Genomic DNA, 14,321 nt, shown 5'->3' on the forward strand with positions numbered 1-14,321 from the left:
GAAGACGAGAGCAAGAGAGAAGCTCGTTTATTCCTACAAAAGTATTTGTATTTTCAATTCGGATGGGATGCTGATTCTTTCGATGAAAAAATAATCAAAAATATCAAAGCATATTCTTTCATTCTTGGCCTGATAAATATGAATGAAACTTTTCTATACTCTGTTAGAAGAGGAGGAACGAATCTGGATATTTTGATGGATTCGGCGGATAAGTTACTTTTAACTTATCAATACCTACTCAAAAAAGGAGTATTGATTATCGAACCAATTCGCCGGTATGTAGAAATTGATGGACAATTTATTCTATATCAAACTATAAGTATTTCATTGGTTCATAAAAATAAACATGAAATTAATCAAAGACGCAAAAAAAAAAAAAGACGCAAAAAAAAAAACTATATTGAAAAAAATAATTTTGATGAATCCATTGCAAGACATCAAAAAATGACTGAAAATAAAGACAAAAATCATTATGATTTGTTTATTCCTGAAAATATTTTATCCCCTAACCACCGGAGAGAATTGCGAATTCGAATTTCTTTCAATTCAAGGGATAAAAATGGTATGCATAGAAATCCAGTATTTTTAAATAATGTAAAAAACTGTGGTCAAGTTTTGAATAAAAACAAACATCTTGATAGTGATAAAAAGAAACTAATTAAATTAAAGTTCTTTCTTTGGCCCAATTATCGATTAGAAGATTTAGCTTGTATGAATCGCTATTGGTTTAATAGTAATAATGGCAGTCGTTTCAGTATGGTAAGGATACATATGTATCCGCGTTTGAAAATTCGTCAATGGTACATTTTTCCATATATTATGATTGAAAACCGGATTGATTAATTTTATTTGAAAAAATTATAAAGTTCATAACGAACTTAAAATCATTGTGCATATTAAAATGAATGGTATTATTATTATTACTGATCAGTAAAATTCACATTCAAAAAAAGGGGGAGAGAAATTTTTGTTTTATGGTAAAAAATTCATTCATCTCAGTTATTTTTCAAGAAAAAAAAGAAGAAAACAAGGGGTCCGTTGAATTTCAAATAGTCAGTTTCACCAATAAGATACGAAGACTTACTTCACATTTGGAATTGCACAAAAAAGACTATTTATCTCAGAGAGGTCTACGTAAAATTCTAGGAAAACGTCAACGGCTTCTGTCTTATTTATCAAAGAAAAATAACATACGTTATAAAGAATTAATTAGTGAGTTGGATATTCGGGAATCAAAAAATCGTTAATTTGATTGAATTAGTCGATTTATTATATTTTTCATTTTGATGTACTTCTTTTCGTTTTCAACAATTCATGTAAGAATGAATCGAGGAAAAACTTATGAATCTATCAGCTACAGAAAAAGACCTTATGATAGTCAATATGGGACCTCACCACCCATCAATGCACGGTGTTCTTCGTCTCATCGTTACTCTAGATGGTGAAGATGTTGTTGACTGTGAACCAATATTAGGTTATTTACACAGAGGAATGGAAAAAATTGCGGAAAACCGAACAATTATACAATATTTGCCTTATGTAACACGTTGGGATTATTTAGCCACTATGTTCACGGAAGCAATAACCGTAAATGGACCAGAACAATTGGGCAATATTCAAGTCCCTAAAAGAGCCAGCTATATCAGAGTAATTATGTTGGAGTTGAGTCGTATAGCTTCTCATCTATTATGGCTTGGACCTTTTATGGCCGATATTGGTGCACAGACCCCCTTTTTCTATATTTTCAGAGAAAGAGAATTAGTATATGATCTATTCGAAGCTGCCACCGGTATGAGAATGATGCATAATTATTTTCGTATCGGAGGAGTAGCGGCCGATCTACCCTATGGCTGGATAGATAAATGTTTGGATTTCTGTGATTATTTTTTAACAGGAATTGTTGAATATCAAAAACTTATTACGCGAAATCCTATTTTTTTAGAACGAGTTGAAGGGGTAGGGGTTATTGGTGGAGAAGAAGCAATAAATTGGGGTCTATCCGGCCCAATGCTACGAGCCTCTGGAATCAAATGGGATCTTCGTAAAGTTGATCATTATGAGTGTTACGACGAATTTGATTGGGAAATCCAGTGGCAAAAAGAAGGAGATTCATTAGCTCGTTATTTAGTCCGAATCAGTGAAATGACGGAATCCATAAAAATAATTCAACAGGCCCTGGAAGGAATTCCGGGGGGTCCCTATGAGAATTTAGAAATCCGATGTTTTGATCGAGAAAGGGATCCAGAATGGAATGATTTTGAATATCGATTCATTAGTAAAAAACCTTCTCCTACATTTGAATTACCGAGACAAGAACTTTATGCGAGAATGGAAGCCCCAAAGGGAGAATTAGGAATTTTTCTGATAGGAGATCAAAGTGGTTTTCCTTGGAGATGGAAAATTCGCCCGCCGGGTTTTATCAATTTGCAAATTCTTCCTCAGTTAGTTAAAAGAATGAAATTGGCTGATATTATGACGATACTAGGTAGCATAGATATCATTATGGGAGAAGTTGATCGTTGAAATGATAATTTATACAACAGAAGTAGAAGATATCAATTCCTTTTACAGATTGGAATCCTTAAAAGAGGTCTATGGGATCATATGGATGTTTGTCCCTATTTTGACTCTTGTATTGGGAATCACAATAGGTGTACTAGTAATTGTATGGTTAGAAAGAGAAATATCTGCAGGAATACAACAACGTATTGGGCCTGAATACGCCGGCCCTTTGGGAATTCTTCAAGCTCTAGCAGATGGAACAAAACTGCTTTTCAAAGAGAATATTCTTCCATCTAGAGGAAATACTCGTTTATTCCGTATTGGACCGTCTATAGCAGTCATATCCATTTTACTAAGTTTTTCAGTAATTCCTTTTAGCTCTCGCCTTATTTTAGCCGATCTCAATATCGGTATTTTTTTATGGATTGCCATTTCAAGTATTGCTCCTGTTGGACTTCTTATGTCAGGATACGGATCAAATAATAAATATTCCTTTTTAGGTGGTCTGCGAGCTGCTGCTCAATCGATTAGTTATGAAATACCATTAACTCTATGTGTTTTATCAATATCTCTACGTGCGATTCGTTGAAATATAAACTTTTCTTTTCCCTATTCCTTTCGTTCTATAAAATAAGCTGAATGGATTGAATAGATATCTTCGTTATTTTATTATCCTTCAGGTTGATAAACTAAATTAGATAGTTATATATGAGTGAAAGAAAGCAGCTTATAAATTCGCAGTAAATTAAACAAAAAAAAATTTAATCTCATTTCCTATGTACAAGAGTTAAGTGGAAGAAAACATAAGTGGAAGAAGTCTTTACCCCAAGACGGGTTGATTAGTCAATCTAGCTTGAAGCGGGCTCAAAAGATCAACCGTATAGAGTTTTGGCTATCCTTTGTATAGATTCCCATACATGTATTGCCAAACCAAACGGGGGATTGAACAAAAAAATGAGTGGATGGTTAGGAACACCAAAATACACAAAGGATTAGTAATGGAGATTATGTAAATTATATAAAAAGGATATTTCTGGATAACATAAAAAGAATACTAATTGGGGCTTTAAATTAGTAGAAATGAGTAGGCAGTACTACCCACGATTCCGGTCCAGAGTATGCTCCTATCCACCGATTAAAGTAATGACTATCAGGAACGAAATAATCCTTTACTATTTTTTAGTTTAAGCCCCCATTCGTAATTTTCTCAGATCAGAAAGAAGAATAGGAACGAAAAAGAAAGAATAAAAAATAAATATTTTTTTTTTTTTTATTCTTTCTTTCATATATATAGAGAGATATAATCTGTGTCATGATTTATGAGCTAATGTAATATTTAATTTTTTTCGTAATCGAAAACAATGGGTTGAAATATCTATTGATATTTCTACAAGAAGTATTTTATTGAAGGCTTAAGTTATTACTCAACAAATAAAAATTGAAATTAGTAACGGGCGAGATCAATTCAGAAGCACTTTTTTTATTCTTCATAATATAGCAGACAGAATTCCATTGGTATAATTTTGGACCTTCCAATCCATTTTTTCTCTATCTATTCTACAACCATACGAAGAGAAATAATACTGATTCGGTCCTTAAATTTATTTGTGACCCACGAGGAGCCGTATGAGTTGAAAACCTCATGTACGGTTTTGGACTAGCGATGGGAACAGTGATGTTATCATCGACTATAATTATCTAACAGCTCAAGTACAGTTGATATAGTTGAGGCGCAATCAAAATATGGGGTTTGGGGATGGAATTTGTGGCGTCAGCCAATAGGGTTTATCGTTTTTCTAATTTCTTCTCTAGCAGAATGTGAGAGATTACCTTTTGATTTACCAGAAGCCGAGGAAGAATTAGTAGCAGGGTATCAAACCGAATATTCGGGTATCAAATTTGGTTTATTTTATGTTGCTTCCTATCTAAATCTATTACTTTCTTCCTTATTTGTAACAGTTCTTTACTTGGGGGGTTGGAATATTTCCATTCCGTACGTATTCGTCCCTGAGCTATTTGAAATAAATAAAATGAATGGAATCTTTGGAACGACAATTGGTATCTTTATTACATTAGCTAAAACTTATTTGTTTTTGTTTATTTCTATCGCAACAAGATGGACTTTACCTAGGTTAAGAATGGACCAATTATTAAATCTTGGATGGAAATTTCTTTTACCCATTTCTCTCGGTAATCTATTATTAACAACTTCTTTCCAACTTCTTTCACTGTAAAGAAAAAAAGAATACGAGATTCATGACTTGGTTCAAACAAGAGAAAGAAACAAACATAAAATTATTCATAGATATTCACGATATGTTCCCTATGGTAACTGGGTTCATGAATTATGGCCACCAAACAGTCCGAGCAGCAAGGTACATTGGTCAAGGTTTCATGATTACCTTATCCCACGCAAATCGTTTACCTGTAACTATTCAATACCCTTATGAAAAATTAATCGCATCAGAGCGTTTCCGTGGGCGAATCCATTTTGAATTTGATAAATGCATTGCTTGTGAAGTATGTGTTCGTGTATGCCCTATAGATCTGCCTGTTGTTGATTGGAAATTTGAAACGGATATTAGAAAAAAACGATTGCTTAATTACAGTATTGATTTCGGAATTTGTATATTTTGTGGTAACTGCGTTGAGTATTGTCCAACAAATTGTTTATCAATGACTGAAGAATATGAACTTTCTACTTACGACCGTCACGAATTGAATTATAATCAAATTGCTTTGGGCCGTTTACCAATGTCAGTAATTGACGATTATACAATTCGAACAATTTTGAATTCGCCTCAAAGAAAAACTGAGTAAGTAAACCTCCTATTCTATTAAAGAGAAATTTCCAATTCTTTTAAGGTTCCGTTTTGGTTTAAGTTAAAAGAATATTTGGTTTGACTTAAAAGAATGAGGCCTTTACTCTTTGTTTGGTCAATAAATAAAAATTCAATTACAAATTAACTGGTTGATAAGAATTTCGAATTCATTTTTCTTGAAAATCTATTAATATATTCGTAATTATTTCGAAATATATAGTTTCAAAAAACAAAATACCCTTTCGAACCGAACAAAAAAAAAGAATTAAAAACGAAACAATAATTGTACTTAGATCAATTCACACCTAATAGATTAGGATTTTATTCAATTAGGAACGTATCATAAAAAAAAAATTCCTGGTCGGGTCAATAAGATCATGAAAAGCATTTCGATTTATTTATCTCTTATTTTACATATAATGGATTTGCCTGGACCAATACACGATTTTCTTTTAGTTTTTCTGGGATCGGGTCTTATATTAGGGGGCCTGGGAGTGGTATTACTTACCAATCCAATTTTTTCTGCCTTTTCATTGGGATTGGTTCTTGTTTGTATATCCTTATTCTATATTCTCTCAAATTCTCATTTTGTAGCTGCTGCCCAGCTTCTTATTTATGTGGGAGCCATAAATGTTTTAATCCTATTTGCTGTGATGTTCATGAATGGTTCAGAATATTATAAAAATTTTAATCTGTGGACCATTGGGAATGGCCTTACTTCGTTGATTTGTACAAGTATTCTTGTTTCGCTAATTACTACTATATTAGATACATCATGGTACGGGATTATTTGGACTACAAGATCAAACCAAATTATAGAACAAGATTTGATAAGTAATAGTCAACAAATTGGAATTCATTTAGCAACAGATTTTTTTCTTCCATTTGAATTCATTTCACTAATTCTTTTAGTTGCTTTGATAGGTGCAATTGCTGTGGCTCGTCAGTAATAAATCTTTCTAACTAGGAATAGCAAGCAATCCAAATTAAACTTTTTTCTGTCTTATCGCATCTATTTTCCTTGAATTCTTGTTCGTGTATAAAATATAAAATAGAAATTCGTTTATTCGAGATATTTCCAATATATTCTTTTTGTTATATTCTATTCTAGTCAATCAAATCCGTTGAATTATTGTTCATATTAAAATGAATCGAAATTGATAAGGAGTTGGTCAATGATGCTCGAACATATACTTGTTTTGAGTGCCTATTTATTTTCTATCGGTATTTATGGATTGATCACGAGTCGAAATATGGTTCGGGCCCTTATGTGTCTTGAACTTATACTGAATGCGGTTAATATAAATTTTGTAACATTTTCTGATTTTTTTGATAGTCGGCAATTAAAAGGAAATATTTTATCAATTTTTGTTATAGCTATTGCAGCCGCTGAAGCAGCTATTGGATCAGCTATTGTTTCCTCAATTTATCGTAACAGAAAATCAACGCGTATCAATCAATCAACTTTGTTGAATAAGTAATATTAATAATATTAAATTATAAGATTCACCAATTTGAATTAGCATGTCCAATATGTTGGAATCTACATCATGTTTTCGAAAACGTAAGAAATCAAAGTATCTTGGTCCTTTCTTATGAGTTGATCCCGAAGGAAATTGATTAGAAAATTTCTGGTAAATCGTTGATTCATCTGGTGTTTAACTATAATGATTCATTTACAAGTTTACTAGATTGAAATTTTATGATGTTCAAAAAATTATAGATCCCATGTCACATTCAGTAAAAATTTATGATACATGTATAGGGTGTACTCAATGTGTCCGAGCCTGCCCCACCGATGTGTTAGAAATGATACCTTGGGATGGATGTAAAGCTAAGCAAATTGCTTCCGCTCCAAGAACAGAAGACTGTGTTGGTTGTAAGAGATGTGAATCCGCTTGTCCAACAGATTTCTTGAGCGTTCGAGTTTATTTATGGCATGAAACAACTCGAAGTATGGGTCTAGCTTATTGATACGTTCCCGAAAACCCCACTTGAATACATTTTGAATCCATTTTATTTTTTTTTTACTGAAAAAACCCGTGCTCAAAAAAAATCTTTTTTGAGCACGGGTTTTTCTGGTCCAAGTGCATCTTGTCTTTACCACGAATTATTTTCCTTGGTTAACAATAATTGTAGTTTTACCAATATCTGCAGGTTCTTTAATTTTCTTTCTTCCTCATAGAGGAAATAAGCTAATTAAGTGGTATACTATGTGTATATGCATATTTGAACTCCTTCTAACAACCTATGCATTTTGTTATCATTTCCGATTGGACGATCCATTAATCCAGCTGGAGGAAGATTATAAATGGATAAATTTTTTTGATTTTTACTGGAGATTGGGAATAGATGGACTTTCTATAGGGCCCATTTTACTGACAGGATTTATCACTACTTTAGCTACTTTGGCGGCTTGGCCAGTTACTCGAGATTCGCGATTATTCCATTTCTTGATGCTAGCAATGTACAGTGGTCAAATAGGATCATTTTCTTCTCGAGACCTTTTACTTTTTTTCATCATGTGGGAGTTCGAATTAATTCCCGTTTATCTACTTCTATCCATGTGGGGGGGAAAGAAACGTCTGTACTCGGCTACAAAATTTATTTTGTACACTGCGGGGGGTTCCATTTTTTTATTAATAGGAGTTTTGGGTATCGGTTTATACGGTTCTAATGAACCAACATTAAATTTTGAAACATTAGCTAATCAATCGTATCCTGTCGCACTGGAAATCATATTCTATATTGGATTTCTTATTGCTTTTGCTGTCAAATCGCCGATTATACCCTTACATACGTGGTTACCAGACACCCATGGGGAGGCACATTACAGTACTTGTATGCTTCTAGCCGGAATTTTATTAAAAATGGGAGCGTATGGATTAGTTCGCATCAATATGGAATTATTACCCCACGCTCATTCCATATTTTCTCCCTGGTTGATAATAGTGGGTACAATGCAAATAATTTATGCAGCTTCAACATCTCTTGGTCAACGGAATTTAAAAAAAAGAATAGCCTATTCCTCCGTATCTCATATGGGTTTCATAATTATAGGAATTGGCTCTATAACTGATACGGGACTCAACGGAGCTATTTTACAAATAATATCTCATGGATTTATCGGTGCTGCACTTTTTTTCTTGGCAGGAACGAGTTATGATAGAATGCGTCTTTTTTATCTCGACGAAATGGGTGGAATGGCTATTCCGATTCCAAAAATATTTACGATGTTCAGTATCTTATCGATGGCTTCTCTTGCATTACCGGGCATGAGTGGTTTTGTTGCAGAGTTGATAGTCTTTTTTGGAATAATTACCAGCCAAAAATATTTTTTAATGCCAAAAATACTAATTACTTTCGTAATGTCAATTGGAATGATATTAACTCCTATTTATTCATTATCTATGTCACGTCAAATGTTCTATGGATACAAGCTATTTAATGCTCAAAGTTCTTATTTTTTTGATTCTGGACCACGAGAGTTATTTGTTTCGATCTCTATCTTTCTACCAGTAATAGGTATTGGTATTTATCCGGATTTTGTCCTCTCATTATCAGGTGAGAAGGTCGAAACTATTCTATATAATTATTTTTATAGATAGTTTTGATGAATAAAACAAAAAATCAAAAAGTAATCCTATGATTTTTAAAATTGTTCGTTGTACAGTGAAAAAAAAAAGAAAGAAGTCTTTTTTCTTCTCTTAAGTTTAAGTTAAGTAAAAAAAGGTAAAAGAATTAAATTGAATTTTAATCAGACATCTTTGGCTTTTGTTAGAACCTTTTGAATCAAGTAGTGGAGTGATTCAAAAGGTTCTTGACAGCTTACAATAAGTTTTCTTATATATACGCTGTCCTATCTTAGTATTTGTTAGGCTTAGCCTTTTTATTCAATTCAATTAGATGTTAATGTAAATGAACCATAACTATGTAAACCTATTCCTAATAGATTGACCCCAAAATAGCATATCCAAATTATAAGAAATCCCATAGAAGCCACAAGTGCGGAATTTACACCTTCCAAATTTTTATTTGTTCGGGTATGTAAATAAATCGCGAATACGGTCCAAGTAATAAATGCCCAAGTTTCCTTTGGGTCCCAATTCCAATATGATCCCCACGCCTCATTAGCCCATACGGCTCCCGAAAGAATTCCTATGGTTAAAAAGATAAACCCGAGACTAATAATACGATAACTCCAACGATCCAATTGTTGAGTCAATTGATACCTGTAAAAATTTTTAGAAGAAAGAAAATAAGTGTTTAATAAAACATTGCTTCTTTCATTCATGTATTGGATTTCGCCAAACGAAAATGACTGATTTAATAAATTATTGTTTTTACCAATAATTTTTATGGCTTTTCGAAATGTAATGACTAGAAGAGCTACTGATAATAATGATCCACATAAAAGAGCTGCATAGCCTAATACCATCATACTTACGTGCATCATTAACCACTGGGATTGGAGAGCAGGCGCTAATATTGCGGATTGATGCATTTTGGTTAAAAGACCCGAAGTGGCAAAGCCTTGGGTAAAAATAACACTTGGTGCGGTTATTGCGCTTAAATCATTTTTACGCTTTTTAAAATAGTAAACCATATGAATAAGGGAGAAACCCCATGAAAGAAAGATTAATGATTCATATAAATCACTTAATGGGAAATGTCCTGAATAAATCCAACGAGTGACTAATAATCCTGTTATACAGAAAAAGGTAACTATCATGCCCTTTTCTGATGAATCATATAGTCCTACGACTTCATCGACTAATAAGAATAAGGTTAAAAAATGAATTGTAATTACAATTGAAACGACCGAAAAGGATATATGAGTTAATATATGCTCTAAAGTTGAAAAAATCATAAGAATTCTGAAAAAAGCGAGGGTTTCTAGATTTTATGGAATGGAAATCAGGAATTAAATTCATTATAGGACTTATTCTATCTCTTTTAGAAGATACTATGCCGCTACTCGGACTCGAACCGAGATGCTCTAGCACTGCTTCCTAAGAGCAGCGTGTCTACCGATTTCACCATAGCGGCTTGCTCGAAATCATAATAAGCCATTTTTTATTCAATCGTCGAGATTGAAGGTGAAGGGGTCAATTCAATGTAAAATGTAAAAGAAGCATTTAATTTAAATTGATGAATAAAAACTCGTTTAAATAGCAATTTGAAGGTTCAAAAAGAATCTTTATTATTTATCGTTTTATTTAATTATCCTTTTTTTTATTTAATATTTAATTTAATATTTAATTATTTCAACAGAGATTTTATAGTTTGTGTTTTCCTAAAAGAGAACTCCTCTATTGTAACTAAACTAACTAGTTGTAACTTCAATTCATAGATAGAATTCAACAAAAAAATGTTCTTTATCATTTTAATTTTTTAATGATTCATCTCTCATTCTTTTATATGATTTTTATGAATCTATAAAAAAAAAAATGCTTATCAATTGAATGAATAAATGAATGAAAAAATATTATTTTTAGAGATCACAATTTCAGCACCACATCCAATGATTTCAAAAGATTTATGTAATTTGCATAGCTTTGTATTAATCGTTAGGATTTTGCGTTTTAAGGATTTATCAAACCAACTAGATATTGGGTTGTACACGTTACGTTATATAAAAAGCGTTTCGATTCCTGTCATAATTGTACCATACTTCAAAAAAGTATTTCGAATTTCGAATTCTAAAAATATGTCTTGATTCATCTTCTTATACAAACATAGAATTTTTTTAGATCATTTTAAATTGATACATTATTTGTATATCCACTAAATTATAAAGGGAGTTTTCTCAATTGGGTTGAAAGCAAGGGAAGGATATATAGTAATTCAGAGAAATAATGATTCATAAAGTTACAAAATTGAAACTTAATGGATTAGTTTCAACAACCCAGTTAAAGCTCTTATATATATGTGCTCCGATATAGCTATAGTATAAATATACAAATTTTTATTATTTAATTATTTAATTATTTATTATTATAAATTGAAATTGAATATTATAAAAATAACAAATTATTATAACACTAAGATACCAAATGGGGCGATGGGGAAAATGAGAATCCCCATCCCGGAAATGAAAAAAAAAAAGATATTCAAAAAAGAAAACCTTTGTATCTTATTCGAGTTAAACCAATTCAGATTAAAAAAAAATTATTTGTCGTACAAAAAAACTTTTTGAATTACCCGTAAAAATAGATCTCGATAATGAAAAAGCTTTCAACGCGCCGCCCAATATCCTTTCTTTTTCCAAACATTTTTTCGAATACGCTTTTTTGATGTAGAAGTACGTTTTTTTGGAACTGCCATTCAAAAAAAAGGTTATTTAGTGCTATAGTTGGATGTCAAAGACATCTATTTTTAAAACAAAATGATCGGTGTCTTTATGTCATTATTTATCTATTCCTATAGATTTTCTAGATTAATAGATTTTCTAGATTATAATTATCTATATACTACTATATAAATTTCATAAGAACTAAATAGAGATGGGAAAATAACATAAAATGCTTCTATTCTAGAAAAAAAAAAAAAAAAAAATATGATATAACCTTTTTTTATTTATATTCCATACACTATCCAGAAAAAAAGAAGAATTTGTATTTAATTTATTGGTACCTTTCTTTTTTATATCTCCATTCAAATCTATAGGATAGATTAGGATCTATTATGATATATAAATTGAATTGATGAAATCAAAAAAACGTAAAAAAGAGTCTTTCCTTCTCTATCTCTGCCTATTTTTTTTGTCGTCCTACATTTATAATTTATACATCTCCATTTATACACGAAAAATACATCAAAACAAAAAAATGTAAAAAAACCATTTTATTTACCTAATAAAAAACAAACTTGAATTTTTTTCTATTAATTGGTAATTGGTCAAGCTCGAAGAGAGAGTATGCCCAATTTTCATTTTCAATCAAATTCGAATGAGACTCGTAATTAATCTGTTAAAGGATACATAATTTTGAAAAAAAAAAAGAATATTTTTTTTTTCCATTAGTAACTCGGTGATATCATTTGATTACTTCTAACTTCGAAATTTGAATATTTTTGAAATATTTGAGAAAGATTAAAAGATTAATAATAGAAAATTCCAGTTAACTTTGTAATATCTTGATTGTATTATTGCTCCCTTTCCATCAAAAGAGATAAGAGCCGGTGAATCAGAAACGATTAATTAAGAAAGAATAAGAAAAAAGTTTTTATGGAGCATACATATCAATATTCATGGATCATACCTTTTGTGCCACTTCCAATTCCTATTTTAATAGGAATGGGACTCCTACTTTTTCCGACGGCAACAAAAAATCTTCGTCGTATGTGGGCTTTTCCCAATATTTTATTGTTAAGTATAGTTATGATTTTTTCGGTCGATCTGTCTATTCAGCAAATAAATAGAAGTTCTATCTATCAATATGGATGGTCTTGGACCATCAATAATGATTTTTCTTTCGAGTTTGGCTACTTTATTGATTCACTTACCTCTATTATGTCAATATTAATCACTACTGTTGGAATTTTTGTTCTTATTTATAGTGACAATTATATGTCTCATGATCAAGGATATTTGAGATTTTTTGCTTATATGAGTTTATTCAATACTTCAATGTTGGGATTAGTTACTAGTTCTAATTTGATACAAATTTATATTTTTTGGGAATTGGTTGGAATGTGTTCTTATCTATTAATAGGGTTTTGGTTCACACGACCTGTTGCGGCAAACGCTTGTCAAAAAGCGTTTGTAACTAATCGGATAGGCGATTTTGGTTTATTATTAGGAATCTTAGGTTTTTATTGGATAACGGGAAGTTTCGAATTTCAAGATTTGTTCGAAATATTTAATAACGTGATTTATAATAATGAGGTTCATTTTTTATTTGTTACTTTATGTGCCTCTTTATTATTTGCCGGCGCAGTTGCTAAATCTGCGCAGTTTCCCCTTCATGTATGGTTACCTGATGCCATGGAGGGGCCTACTCCTATTTCGGCTCTTATACATGCTGCCACTATGGTAGCAGCGGGAATTTTTCTTGTAGCCCGCCTTCTTCCTCTTTTCATAGTTATACCTTACATAATGAATCTAATATCTTTGATAGGTATAATAACAGTATTATTAGGGGCTACTTTAGCTCTTGCTCAAAAAGATATTAAGAGGGGTTTAGCCTATTCTACAATGTCCCAACTGGGTTATATGATGGTAGCTCTAGGTATGGGGTCTTATCGAGCCGCTTTATTTCATTTGATTACTCATGCTTATTCGAAGGCATTGTTGTTTTTAGGATCCGGATCCATTATTCATTCCATGGAAGCTATTGTTGGATATTCTCCAGATAAAAGCCAGAATATGGTTTTTATGGGCGGTTTAAGAAAGCATGTGCCAATTACACAAATTGCTTTTTTAGTGGGTACACTTTCTCTTTGTGGTATTCCACCCCTTGCTTGTTTTTGGTCCAAAGATGAAATTCTTAGTGACAGTTGGTTGTATTCACCGATTTTTGCAATAATAGCTTGGTCCACGGCCGGATTAACAGCATTTTATATGTTTCGGATCTATTTACTTACTTTTGAAGGACATTTAAACATTAATTTTCAAAATTATAGTGGCAAAAAAGGTAGCTCCTTCTATTCAATAAAACTATGGGGTAAAAAAGAAGAGCAAACAATGATTAACAGAAATTTTCCTTTATCCCCTTTATTAACAATGAATAATTTATTAACAATGAATAATAATGAGAAGCCATATAGAATTGGTGGTAATGTAAAAAAAGGGGCTCTTATTACTATTACGAATTTTGGCTACAAGAAGGCTTTTTCTTATCCTCATGAATCGGATAATACTATGTTATTTCCTATGCTTATACTGGTTCTATTTACTTTTTTTGTTGGAGCCATAGCAATTCCTTTTAATCAAGAAGGAATACATTTGGATATATTATCCAAATTATTAACTCCATCTATAAATCTTTTACATCA

General features: G+C 31.7%; 1 protein-coding gene across 1 annotated transcript; it reads left to right on the forward strand.

Moving 5' to 3' along the window:
- Positions 1 to 953: 953 nt before the first annotated feature.
- On the forward strand, positions 954 to 5,574 carry LOC149509113 (NAD(P)H-quinone oxidoreductase subunit H, chloroplastic). Its single transcript, XM_089757773.1, has 2 exons — positions 954 to 3,077; positions 4,198 to 5,574. Exon 1 carries the CDS (start codon positions 1,342 to 1,344, stop codon positions 2,521 to 2,523), a length of 1,182 nt encoding a protein of 393 aa, XP_089613899.1. The 5' UTR covers positions 954 to 1,341; the 3' UTR covers positions 2,524 to 3,077; positions 4,198 to 5,574.
- Positions 5,575 to 14,321: the final 8,747 nt, after the last annotated feature.

The sequence above is a fragment of the Durio zibethinus genome, unplaced genomic scaffold (genome assembly GCF_047325235.1).
Source record: "Durio zibethinus cultivar Kanyao isolate XHJ-2024 unplaced genomic scaffold, ASM4732523v1 HiC_scaffold_241, whole genome shotgun sequence".
In the NCBI taxonomy this organism is placed as follows: Eukaryota; Viridiplantae; Streptophyta; class Magnoliopsida; order Malvales; family Malvaceae; genus Durio; species Durio zibethinus.